Raw genomic sequence first — 13,600 nt, forward strand, 5'->3', positions numbered from 1 at the left:
TCCCTTGTAATTCCATAGGAATTTGAGGATCAGATTTTCTATTTCTGCAAAAATGCCTGCTGGAATTTTGATTTGGATTGCATTGAACATTGACCTTTTAGCAGGAAGTCTTCCAATCCGTGAACACGGTATATCTATTTAGGACTCCTGTAATTTCTTTTCATGGTATTTTATAGTTTTCAGTGTACAAGTATTTCACCTCTCTGTTTAAATTTACTCCTAGGTATTTCATTTCTTAGATGCTATTGTAAATGGAATTGTTTTCTTGATTCCTTTTCAGGTTATCCATTATGGGCGTATAGAAAGACAGATTTCTGTGTTCTTATACCGTGCAACTTTGCTGAATATATTTATTAGTTTTAGTGGCCCCTGGCCACCACTAATCCACTTCCTGCCTCTGTGGATTTGCCCATGGTGGACACTGCACATAAATGCAATCACACAATGTCTGGTCTTTTGTGTCTGCTGCTTTCATTCAGCATAATGTCTTCAAGGTTCATCCAAGGTGATGTGTGTATCAGAACTTTATTCCCTTTTACAGCTGAACACTGTGCCATTGTATGGCTAGACCACATTTTGTCTATCCAGCATCCATTGATGGGCATTGGGCTATTTCCACTTTTGGGCTATTGTGAATGATGCTGCCATAAAAACTTAAGTACATGTTTTTCAGTGTGTGTCTATTTTTCTTTTTTTCATTCCATTCTGATGCCACCCCAAGCCCTTAGTGTTTGATCTACTTACTGAGCACCTGCTTTCTACCTGGCACCTGACCCCACAGGTGAGCCCGGCACACCAGCTGTCTTGGGGCATCTGGGTGCCCCAGGCCTTCCTGAGGAAAGGGTGTAGGAGCTGCAAGGCAGGTGATAGCAGGGCCCAGGCAGCGTGTGCCAAGGCCAAGGCCAGGCAGGAAGGCAGCACGGAGCACTGTGTGTGCATCGTAGCCTTGGCAGGGACCAATTCCTTCTGAGGGGGTGCACCCTCAGCGGTGGGGGTCCTGTGGGGTAGGCAGGGATGGGCATCGGTGCTGCAGGGTCAGCATCAGGGTCCTGGGTGTGAGCCGTGGAAGAAGGGGCCCGCCCTGGGCTGCGGGGTGGGTGGAGGAGCCTCGGAGGATCGGGTCCTGGTGGGTGATACCACCGCTGTGGCCGGGGCAGACCCGAGGTACCTGGGGAACACCTGGGGCGGACGTCCACCCTGGACGAAAGGGTCCGGACTGAGGAGCAGGCAGGGCTGGAGCCACAGCCGGCAGCCCTCAGCGTCGGGGCGGGCTCGGGGAACACTCGCTGGCCGCCGCTCAATGAACCGGCAACCCAGGGGCCCGGGCCTGCTGCAGGTGGCGGGTGTCACCAGTCGGCGGCCTGGAGGGCAGCGGGGAGCGCCCCGGGGGCGGGCTGGGGAGGGTCCCCATTTACCCCTCAGGACACCCCTGGGATGGCATTCGAGGTAAGACCCCAAGGAAGAGGCGCCTCCCGGGAGGTGCCGCGGGCCCGGCCGGAGAGACGGGGCCGGGGACACACGCCCAAGGCGGGAGGGCCGCGGGGGTCTGCGGCCGGGTCTCACCCCGGGAGGAGGAACGACGACCCGGCCCGGGCCCCGGCGCTGTGGCCGCCCCCAGCCGCCGCTCGCCCCGCCGCCCCCCGGCCCACCGTGGTGCAGGCGCGCCCCCCACCTGCCGCCGCGCCCACCCCGTTCCCCGGCCCCCAAATCCCCTTCCCCGAGGGAGCGGCGGCGCCGTGTCGGGCGGACTTCCCGCCCGGCGGACCCCGAGGCCTCCTGGCGGCCTGGCAGCGCAGCTGGGGTCGCCACCCCTCTTTGAGCCCGGGCTTGCGCGTCGCCCGCGCACGCGTCCCCTTTAAGGCCTTGCTGCGCCCTCCCGCCTCTTTTTTCCAGCGCGTCGCCGTCTCCCCCCGCCCCTGCCTCGCCGGGAGCGCGCCTCCGTCACCGCGTTCACCCGGCCTGCGTCTGCGCCGACCCGACCCCGGCGGGCCACTGACTGCTGAGCTGGGAGGCACGTGACGAAAGGCGGGGCGGGGTCCCCGCCGGAAGGGGCGTGACGAGAGCCGGAGGGCCGCGTCGCGCTGTGGAAGCCGTCGTCGCCGTGCTGACGTACGTCCGGGCTAGAGCGGGCCAATGGCTGCAGAGCTCTGGAGCACGTGAACCGAGGTTAGGCCCCGCCGGAAGGGGCGGGCGAGGAGCGGCTGAGTCGCTCGGTAGGTGCCGCTGTCGCCGCACTGGCGGGCGGGGGTTGCGCCGGGCCCGGACCCCAGCCTCCCCGCTCGGGTCCGCGGCCCCGGGGCGCGCTCCCTCCCGAGCCACCCGCTCCGCGAGCTGGGGCGCCCGTGGGGACGGAGGAGCCCCGCGGGAGACGCGCCCGGGGAGCTCGGGGGGGCGCGTCTCTGTCACCGCCGCCTGCCGCGGTGCCCGTCGGGGTTCGCGCCGTGAAGTTACAGTTTCAGTGACAATAAACGTCACTCTCCGCGCGTCTTTGGTTGGTTTTCTGAGTGTGAAACGGCCCCCAGCTTCGTGTGTCCGGGAGACCGGGGAGGTGGCCGCGGCGAGGAGGCGCGGGGCCCTTCGCTCCTCTGCAGCCCGCCCGCTTGCGGCGTCTGCGGTCTTTTCTGTCTGGGGGTCTCTTAAGGAGCCGGGCTGGGAGCGTCCGGGGGTTGCTCTGGATCCGCGGCGCCTGATCGCCTCGGGCTCCAGCTCAGCCTATGGCGGCTCCGCGTCCACCGAAGGCGGCTCGGCTCCGCAGCAGTGTCCCGAGCCGCCCCAGTCTCGATACCTGCTGCCTTCCCGGGGGCTCGGCCTCTCCCCTGCGGCCCCTAACCTTGCTTACCTGCAACAAGCGCGCGCCCAGCATGGCGCCTTGGGTCGCCCTGCCTCTGTTAGCGCTGAACCTGGCCTCGTGAGCTCCTCCCGCCCCTGTAGCCTTCCCAGAGGCTGCCCTGTGGAATGCAGGTGAAGGATATTGGCAGGGGCATCAAATACATTGGGAAAATCTAGTTGAGGTGTAATTTTAAAGTTATATATATTCATTCTTTTAATATGTCTAAATGCTTTGCCAAACTCCGAGAGTTGCTGCATCCCCCAGACTTGTGGTGGTAAGGCTCCAGAGCTTTCCCTAATTACCAGCAAAACGCTGTTGTTGGCCTCACCCCGAATATCACCTTGAATTTTTATATTTCCCAGGGGTGTTTTCTCCCAGGCAGTACCCGCCCCCTGCCCCTCGAGGCCCCTCTGGAAGGCTTGGCCTATATGGAGCTCAGTAAACACTTTTTAGTAAAACCATGAACTGTCAAGTACTAGAGTGTAATTTGGCATCTCTGTATTACATATTCCTAGATATGGATCAGAAACTTTCAGTGTTGGTAGAAGAGCTCACGACTTCAGGAGAATCCCAGTTGAATCCTGAGAAAATGAAAGAACTGAAGAAAATTTGCAAGTATGTCTTAAGGTTCAGCATTTCATCGGGACTGAGTGGCCTAGAGGGTCCGTGACATACCTGGGAGACTGTGGGGCTTTCCTGGGGCTTGCCTCTGACCCACTTGCCTCAGCCACCCCCGGTCACCCCTCCACAGTTGCCTTACCTGGGAAGCACACGGGGAGGAACACGCACGTTGCTATCATTTTCCCTGGGCACTGCACTGCCCAGCCCCTTGACCTGCAGTCGTGTTTTGGGGAGGTGGTCTGTGGAGGGGTGTGTGCCACATGGGGGACAGCACGTTAGGACTCTGCAATTGTCATCCCTGAGTGATCCTCCACATGTGCATGTGTGAGAAGGGTTGTGTACATAACTTCTGCGTTCTCCAGTGTACACATACGCTTAAAGGTGAGCATACACCTCTGCTGTCGGCACGTGAGGGGAAGAAGGTCAGAGGTCACAGAAGGACAGGTTGCTTGCTGGCTGGGCAGGAGCTGTGTGTCTGGACCACTAGGATGTGTCCGTTTGCCTTTCTCTCAGAGAACGCACTGGCGTGGAGGTTTTGCTGTCAGATGGCCAGGGACTTGGAGGAGGGAATTCTTTCCTTCTGATGCAGGCTGAGGGCTGGTTACTCTGTGGTCTGCACTTTTGAAACAAGAGATCGTGGGTGATTATTTAAGGGATGGAGTATTCGTGTTTTGAGCAGTAACTGAGGCTCTGATCTGGTTTAGCTGCACGCCGCAGGAAAGCCCCAGATAACAGTAGTCTATACGGGGGGTCAGTATTTGGGAAGAGGGTAAGAAGCAGCAGAGGGGCTGCACCTGTGCACCAGCTCCCTCCTGACACAGGCTCCCAGCACTTCCATGGCTCTGTCCCTTCCATGGCTGCAGGGAGGGTGAGGGGCAGGGCCTCTGTTTGAGTGCCACGTGCCCAGCTAACAGTTCTGGTACACGAGACAGCCCTCGGCAAACCTTTCTATAAACAGCCAGAAAGCAAATCTTTTAGTCCCCGTGGGCCAGGAGATCTCTAGGGCAGGTGCTCTAGTCTCTGCAAGCAGCCACAGACTTGTAAGCAAATGGGCTGGGTCCTAGTGAAACTTTATTTAAGAGTTTTATCTAGTTTGTGTTTCCTGTATTTTCACCTGTTACAAAGCGTTACTATTTTGATTTTTCTCCCCAACCATTTAAAAATGTAAAAACCATTCTAGGCTTTTGGGCCATACAAAAACTGGCAGTGGCTGGATCTGGCCCATGGGCAGGGGTTCGCCGACACTGTCCTGGAAGAGGGGCCGGCCAGCGGTCTGTCTGTGTGTGAACAAAGTGTCCACCTTCAGAGAGCATCTGCTCAGTTTGGGGAGAAAGTGCTGACGCCCTGCCCTTGCCCGTGCCCCCAGGTCGTCGTTGGAGCAGCTGCGCCAGGCCCACCGCCTTCTGATGACCCAGCTGAGTGTGGAGCACGCCGAGGTCCGCCTCTCTGCCTTCCACGTCGTTGACGAGCTCTTCACCAGGTCGCACCAATTCAGGATGTTGGTTGTGTCCAGCTTCCAGGAGCTCCTGGAGCTCACGCTGGGGACGGACCACGTGCGGCCCCTGCCCCCGCCCCGGGAGGCCGCGCAGAGGCTAAGGCAGGCCGCCGCCCGGGCCGTCATGGGCTGGAGCGAGAGGTATGGCGAGGCCTACAAGAAGCTGGCCCTGGGCATCCACTTCTTGCAACACAACAAGAAGGTGGGTGGGTCTTGCACCACGAGGAGCACAGGCGGGAGGGCAGTGTGCTCCATGTTGAGTGTGGTGAGCCCGTGAGCATGGCCTGCACCTCGTTGTCTCCACCGTGGGGTGGCGGGACTCCACGCTCCCTGGCCAGAAACTTCTCGTCAGACATGCTCTAACAAGGCTCCTGATGGTGCACTGGGGAATGCACTGCGGCGGGGAAAAGAGTTGCTGCTGCCGTGGCCCCAGCTGTGGGAGAGGATGGTGCAGACCCGGGGCTGCGGATGAAGTTCTGGAGGCCATAGGTCCAAACCAAGGTGGTGGCAGGGCTGGTCCCTTGCAGAGGCTCCAGGGAGGGTCTGGCCCTGGTGGCCCTCGGCTTGTAGCACCACTGCTGTCACGTCATCCACCTCCCCCGTGCCTCCCTCTGTCTCCTGTTATGAAGAGACAGGCGCCGGTCAGGGGCTGCCCTCATCCGGATGCCCTTGTCTTCACTGATTGCATCTGCAAAGACCCTGTTTCCAAATAAGGCCCCTTTCTGAGGTTCTTGTGAATGTGAATTTTGGGGGGACCCTAGTCTACCCTCTCCAGGCGGAGTCAGCAGATGGGGTGGTGGCCAGTGAGGTTCCAGAGAGCTGTGGGGGCAGGTGTCCGGGGGCTTCCTGAGAGGAAGGGCAGCTGTGGGGGGCACAGCAGCACGTGTGCGGGGATGGGGCAGAGCCAGTGGGCTCAGTGTGGGGGCAGTCAGTCACCCTGTGCACCCCCCACCACACACACGAGTAGACTTGAGCTTTCCGAGCACGGTCCTTCTCTTTGACTGTGGATTCCTGGACTTGTAGCCACACAGCCTTGCAGTTTCTACTCCCACCTGGATCCGCCACGGGCTCTGGTGCTGGCTGATGCCCACGGCCTCCACGAGGGTTAGCCGCTATGACCCCTGACCTGGCACCCCTCATGGGTGAGTGCCTGCTCTCACCTCCTCCTCCCTCCCCGTGGGGCCTCAGCACATGGGCCCTGCCAGGTCGCCTGTGCAGACAAGCTCCTTCCTCCTTTTTGTAAGTTCTGCCTCTTTATTCTAAGGTAGCTGCTGCTGCTGCCTTCTTTCCAGGGACTAAACATCAGGGTTAACGTGCGTTTCCTTCTGTTTTAAAATGCCATGAACTTAACAAAAAATCGTAGAGACCTCAGTCATGTACTGATGCTGGTGAATCTTCTATGAGACCTATATTAAAAAGTTTGTTTTGAAATGATTTCAAACTTTTATAGGACAGTTGGAAAACTAACTCAGATTCCATACAGAGAACTCCAACATGCCCCCCAGATGTCCAAATCCACCAATTTTTAGCATTTTGCCCCATTTGCCATATTATTCTGTCTATCCATCTGTCCATGCGTCCATCTCTCCATCTGTCTGTCTGTTCATTTAGCTGTCTCTAAACCCTTGAGAGTGGTTGCAGACATCGACCCGTTGAACATGTAATCCTGCCAGGTGCATTGCCTAAGTATGAGGATATTCACTCATGTGGCCTTAAGTGCACTTATCGCGTTCAAGAAATTTAACATTTATATATAGCTGTCTATTTTCCAGTTTTTCCATATGTCCCTCCATTTTTAGTTCCAGTCCAGTATCATGGATAGCTTTTGATTGTCATTATGTATTTAGTCTCTCGCTCTCTCTTTTATTGTTTGAATTGTGAAAACACGTAAAACGTGAACTTGGCCATCCCAGCCCCTCCCAAGCACACCACCCAGCGGGCTCCTCACCCTCCCTGTGCCGTGCCGCCCTCAACTCCTGCCAGTTCCAGCACTCTGCCTTCCCCTCTACAGAAGCCCTCCCCTTCCCCCCCACTGCCTTTCCCCAACCCACGGAACCCTGTGCTCCGCTTTCTGTCTCTGTGAGTTGGCATTTCTAGCCCTTTCGGGTAAGTGGAACCATTCCTCTGTCCCTCGGTGCCTGCCTGCCTTCGGTCCGCGTGGTGGTGTGTGCCCGCATGCCCTTCCTCGGGGCTGCGCGGTGCACCGTGGCGGGCCCCACTGTGGCTCTCCGCCTTCTGCTGATGGTGCTCGGGCTGCCTCCACCTCTCGGCCCTGGTGTGCAGCAGCCGTGCTGCTGTGTACATCAGGTTGCACACGTGCATCCCCCCCTCGGTGCTCATGGGTGGGACTTTGGGTCCTATATTTAACTTTCCCAGGAACAACCAAACCGTCTTCCATGGCGGCTGCCTATTTCACATCTTCACCAGCAACGTACCAGGGTTCCCGTTTCTCTGTATCTCACCAGCACTTTTTAATTTGTTCTTTTGTCATTTTAATAATAGCCATTCTAGTGGGTACCTCGTGGTAGTTTTGATTTGCACTTCAGTATTGGCTCAGTGGCCATTTGTATATCTGCTTTGCAGAAATGTCTATTCAGTGATCCTTTGTTGTTTGTGTTTTTGTTGTTGAGTTGCAAGAGTTCCTTTTTTTTTTAAACATACGTATATTTTGGATATTAAATCCTTTTAGATACATGGTTTCCAAATATATTCTCCCATTCTGTAGGTTGTCTTTTCACTTTCTTGGTAGTGTCCTTGGATGCACAAAAGTTTTAAATTTTGATGTTCAGTTTATCTCTTATTTCTTTTGTTGCTCTGCTTTTTTGTGTAAAATCTAAGAATCAGTGGCCTGCTACAAGGTCCTGAATATATTTCCCTTGTTTTATTCTAAGAGTTTTATAATTGTAGTTTTTACATTTAGGTTGCTGATCCATTTTGAATTAATTAACTTTTGTGTATGGTCTAGGTAGGAGTCCACTTATGCCTTTTTGCGTGTGGATTTCCAGTGCCAAAACCACTCATTTCCCACTGAATGGACTTCACCCCCTTGTAAAGAATCAGGTGGTTGTGGAGATGCGGGTTTGTTTCTGTACTGTCAGTTGTTACGTCGGTGTATATGCCAGTCCTTGTGCCAGCACCACACTGTTTTGATGACTGTAGCTTTGTAATACGTTTTGATATCTTGAATGAGTCTTCCAACTTTGTTCTTCTTTTTCAAGTTCTTTTTGTCTGTTTTGGGGTCCTTTGCAATTCCATATGAATTGGATGATTAGCTTTTCCATTTCTGTGAAGAAGGCTGTTGGAATTTTTTATTACTTTAAATCTTTAAATCACTTTGGGTAGTATTGGATATTAAGTCTTCCAGTTCATGAGCTTATCATATCTTTCTATTTATAGGTTTCCTTTAACTTCTTTCAGTAATACTTCCTAGTTTTCTGACTACAAATCCTTCACATCCTTGGTTATGTTTATTCCTAGGTATTTTATTTTAGTTGCTGTTGAAATGGGAGTTTTAAAAAAATTTCCTTTTCAGATTGTACATAGCTGGTGTTAGAAACCCCACTAATTTTTGCATGTTGATCTTTTACCTTGCCACTTTGCTGAATTCATTTATTAGCTGTAGTAGCTTTCATATGATTTTTCAGGATTATAGATACCTAAGATCATGTCATCTGTGACTAGAGATAGTTTTCTTTCTTTCTTCATAATTTGGATGCCTTTTATTTCTTTTTCTTGCCCAGTTGCTCTGCTGGCACTTCCAGAACAGTGTTGAGTAGTAATGGCGAGAACAGGCATCTTTGTCTTGCTCCTGATCTTAGGGGAAAAGCTTTCAGTAGTTCACCATCGAGTATGATATTTACACTTGTGTGGGTTTTTCATAAATGCCCTTTATCATGTTGAGAAATTTCTCCTGTATTCCTATTTTTCTCAGCACTTTTTTTAATCAAGAAAAGTTGATGAATTTTTTAAGATGCCTTTTCGGTGTCAATTGAGATAATTCTGGGGTTATTTTCTTTCATTTTATTAATTCTGTCATGTATATTACATTGGTTGATTTTCGTGTATTGAACCACCCTTGCATTCCTGGGATAAATCCCTCTTTATATGGTGGATAATCCTTTCAACCTGCAGTAGGATTGGATTTGCTAGTATTCTGTTGAGGATTTTTCCATCTATATTCATAAGGGAAATTTTCTTTTCTTGTGCTGTCTTTAATTGGGTTTGGTATCAGGTAATACTGCCCTCACAGAATGAATTAGGAAGTGTTCCCTCCTTTTATTTTTTATTTTTTAAAGAGTTTGAGAAGGATTGGTGTTAATTCTTTTATGAGTGTATGGTAAAATTAACCCGTGAAAGCGTCTGGTCTTAGATTTTCTTGATTGGGAAGTTTTTGATTACTGATTCAGTCTTTTTACTTGCTATTAGTCTGTTGAGATCTTCTGTTTCTTTTTGTGTCAATTTAGGTAGTTTATGTGTTTCTAGGAATTTGTCCATTTCATCTAGGTTGTCTAATTTGTCAGTGTACAATTGTTCATGATATCTTATAATCTTTTTTATTTCGGTAACTTCAGTAGTAATAGTTCCCCTTCATTCTGATTTTTGTTATTTGTTTCCTTTCTGTTCTTTTCTTTGTCGGTCTAGCTAAAGTTTGTCAATTTTATTGATCTTTTCAAAGAATCAACTTTTGGTTTTGTTTATTCTCTCTATTGTTTTTCCATTCTTACTTCTTTCCACTCTAATCTTTACTATTTCCCTCCTTCGGCTCACTTTTTTTTTTTTTTTTTAATTCAGTTCCATTGAGATACATCCACACACCACACAGTCATCCACGGTACACAACCACCTGTTCACAGCACCATCATACAGTTGTGCACTCATCACCCCAATCTATTCCTGCACATCTTCCCTATACCAGAAAGAATAAGAATAAAAACAAAAGTAAGAAAGAACACCCAAATCATTCCCCCCATCCCACCCCATTTTTCATCTAGTTTCTGTCCCCGTTTTTCCACCCATCCATCTGCACACCGGACAGAGAGAGTGTGACCCACGAGGTCTCCACAGCCACACCACCACCCACCATAAGCTGCACCATCACACAATCGTCCTCAAGAGCCAGGGTCACCGGCTGGAGCCCGACAGCTTCGGGCACCTACCTCCAGCCATTCTGACACACTAAAACCCAGGAGGGGCCATCCATACAGTGCACAGGGACATCCACCAGAGTGAACTCTCGACCCCACCCGAAATCCCCCAGGCGGTGAAACTCCGCTTTGCCCCACCTTGCATCCCCCTTAAGGTCAGGAAGATGCCCTCAATCCCACAACGCTGGGTCCAGACCCTTCCCCCGGAGCCATATCCCGCACTGCCAGGGAGATTTCCACCCCTGGGACTCAGGTCCCAGGCCGGGGGGAGGGCAGCGAGTCCACCCACCAAGCTGGCTCAGCTAGAGAGAGAGGGCCACGTCCGAGCAGCAAAGAGACACCCAGGGGGAGACTCCCAGACATAACCACAAGCAGTCCTAGCCTCTCCCCTGCAGCAACAAGCCCTAAAAGGGCAAACCCCAGAACAGGGGGCTTGGCACCCAAACCGTCAGTCCTCAGTGCCTGTGAGAACACTGACAACAATCCAAGTGAGGAAGCCCAGCACCCCCACATCTTGCCCCAGCTCCTCAGGGGGCCCCACATACCTGTTTTTATTCTCTGCCCAAACTACTCGGATACATTGCTATTTCACATCAACCTATACAAACCCCCCAGACCCCACCCCCCACCCAAGCTCCATGAAATCATGGTATTTGAACAAACTGACTGTACAAGTTAAATTGTTTAGAAAATATAGATCCTGCACAAAACAAACATCTCTTCCCTTGGTGTCACATGGAAGCCAAAGTTCCAAAACACACAGCCAACGTCGACCTTCACCCGCCGGCCCGATCCGTCCTAGTGCTCACCAGGTCCGGTTCACCCACGTCTCCAATTGAAGTCTGGGCTCCCTTTCAGCTTTCTTTAAACAGTTGCTGTATGTGCTAATACATTCGTATCTGCCTTTGGATCGCTTTTGATTTTCTTTGCTCTTTTCTCTTGTTTCTCCAGGTGTGAGGTAGGTTACTGATTTGAGATCTTTTGAATGTGAGCATTTAGAGCTTTAAAGGTTTCCCTTTGAGCACTGCCTTTGCTGTATCCCATAAGTTGGGGTATATTGTGTTCTAGTTTTTATTCATTTCCTGATGTTTCCTAAGTTCACTGTGATTCCTTATTTGACCCGTTGGTGTTTTCAGTTGTATTGTTTAATTTCCATATATTGGGAATTTTCCAGTTCCCCCTCTGTCATTGATTTCTAGCTTCATTCCACTGAGGTCAGAGAAGATACATTGTGTGATTTCAAGTCTTTTAAAATTTATGGAGACTTGATTTGTGACCCAGCATATGGTCTGTCATAGAGAATGATCCCTGTGTACTCGAGAAGAATGTGCACTCTGCTGTTGCTGGGTGAGGCGTTCCGTGTGTGTTTACTAGGTCCGGTTGGTTGATCAGCTGTTCATGTCCTCTATTTCCTCATTCATCTGTTGTCTAGATATTCTATCCATTATTGGAAGTGTGTATTGAAGTCTACTACTAAAGTAGAGCCATCTGTTTCTCCCTTAAATTCTTACAGTGTTTGCTTCCTTTGGGGTTCTGTTTTTGATAATCATTATATATGTTCTTGATGAATTGACTCATCAGTATATAGTGCCCTCGTTTTTCTGGCTTTTTGTTTTGTTTTGTTTTTTTTAACAGTTTTTGACTTAAAGTCTACTTTGCTATCAGTTTAGCTGTTCCTTCTCTCTTTTGATTACTGTTTGTATGGAGTACTTTTTTCCATCGTTTCACTTTCACCCTATTTGTGTATTCAGGTTTAAGGGGAGTCTCTCAGAAGCAACATATAGCTGGGTCATTTTTTTTATCCATTCTGCCAATCTCTGTCTTTTGTTGGAGTATTTAACCTGTTTACATTTACAGTAACTACTGATAATGCAGGACTTTCTTCTGCCATTTTGCTCTGTGGTTCTTGGAGTCATATCTTTTTTATCCCTGAGTTCTTTTTACTGCCTGTTTTTGTATTTAGTTGATCTTCTGTAGTGAGCCCTTTAGGAACCTTTCTCATCCCTTTTGTGCATATTTTTCTGATGTTTCCTTTGTGTTTACCATGGGGCATAAATGTAGAGTCCTTATTTGTTTGTTTGTTTGTTACCAAAGGGACTTCAGTAGCTACACAGTCTATGTTCCTATATCCTTCTGATCCCCACACTTCGTGTAGTTCTTGTCACAGATTACACATTTATACATTGTATGTTCAAAACCATGGATGTATCATTATTTCTTACGCACTTGCATTTTAGGTCCTGTAGGAAGGAAAAAGTGGAATTGCAAATAAAAAATACAGTAGCATTGACATTTATATTTACCCATTTCATTATCTTTGCTGGAGAGCTTTATTTGTTGTGTGGCTTTGATCTGTTGTCTTGTGTCCTTTGCTTTCCACCTGAAGAACCTCCTTTAGCATTTCTTCTAGGGCTGGTCTAGTGGTGACAGCACCCTCATCCTTTGTCTGGGAATGGCTTAATTTCTCGCTCATATTTATTTATTTATTTATTTATGTGGGTTTTTCTTTTTCTTTTTTTAATTGTTTTTTAAAAAATTAGTTTAGTTTAATTTTTATCCCTTGTTTTTTTTATAATTTTATTTTTATACTTCCCAGTTTATTTTGAAAACAACCTTTTCTGATATATATCTAAATGAATTTGAAATTACAGTTATCTCAAAGTACACAGAAATTGCCTGTTTTCTCCTGTAAATGAAACAGTAATAAAAGAACACAACATATTATTTAAGGACTTCAACATAACAGTATTCTCTTTTTCCAGCTTTTTGAACTACATTTTCCCCATCTAACCCGATATGTAGTATTTGACATTTGGGTTATATGTGCATTTAAAACAGACACATTTGTCAAAGTGAACATAAGATGAAACCACATACAGTGTCTTTTCTGGATATAAATTTTCAGAGGCAAGGTGGTCAAAATGGGAGCAAAAAACTGACTGCCTCATGAAATAAACTAGATAAGCAAAAATTAAGGATAATGCTAAAGACTTATTCCATGAATCATTCTGTTTCCTGTCCTTCTGACATACAAGTGTGCACTCTGGGTGTGTGTGAATCAGAATACTTCCTATCAAGGTTGTGAACCCTATGACTAGGGATTTCTAACTCAATAAAAGGCCCTGGGGTAAGAAGAGAGGTAGTGTAGGTGGATAGAGGACATTTGTCCATCAAGTTACACATAGCGACCTGATAAAGAGGTAAAGTATTTAAGTCTCAGTGAGCTCAGATACTGACTTGAGCCTGAATGTGATGTTTTAATCACTTATTAAGCATATTAGGATGCTAGCCATCATGGGATTAGTACTTTAAGGTTAAACACTGGAAAGAAATGATTGTTACAAAATACACACAAAACATATTTTGTGGTTTTACTATTTTGTTTGTTCCACTACTTTGTAATTGGGGTTTAGCAAAACTGACCCCAGTTTGTTTAAGAACATTTAATGTACCCCATAAACTATCTGAATCAAAGATTTTTATTAATTGTTCTGCCAAACACAACATTGA

At 49.1% G+C, this 13,600-nt stretch overlaps 1 protein-coding gene across 3 annotated transcripts in view; it reads left to right on the forward strand.

The window, feature by feature from the left end:
* Positions 1–2,160: 2,160 nt before the first annotated feature.
* The window catches only part of UVSSA (UV stimulated scaffold protein A), a 40,782-nt gene continuing 29,342 nt past the window's right edge, over positions 2,161–13,600 (forward strand). Inside the window, exons 1-3 of one of the 3 annotated variants that reach the window (XM_037829189.1) lie at positions 2,161–2,213; positions 3,346–3,445; positions 4,818–5,148. In XM_037829189.1, the coding sequence (XP_037685117.1) occupies positions 3,348–3,445; positions 4,818–5,148 (429 nt within the window). In that variant the 5' untranslated portion in view covers positions 2,161–2,213; positions 3,346–3,347. The other 2 variants (XM_037829188.1, XM_037829190.1) reach the window with 2 other exon arrangements.

Source organism: Choloepus didactylus, chromosome 3 (assembly GCF_015220235.1).
Source record: "Choloepus didactylus isolate mChoDid1 chromosome 3, mChoDid1.pri, whole genome shotgun sequence".
Lineage (NCBI taxonomy): Eukaryota > Metazoa > Chordata > Mammalia > Pilosa > Megalonychidae > Choloepus > Choloepus didactylus.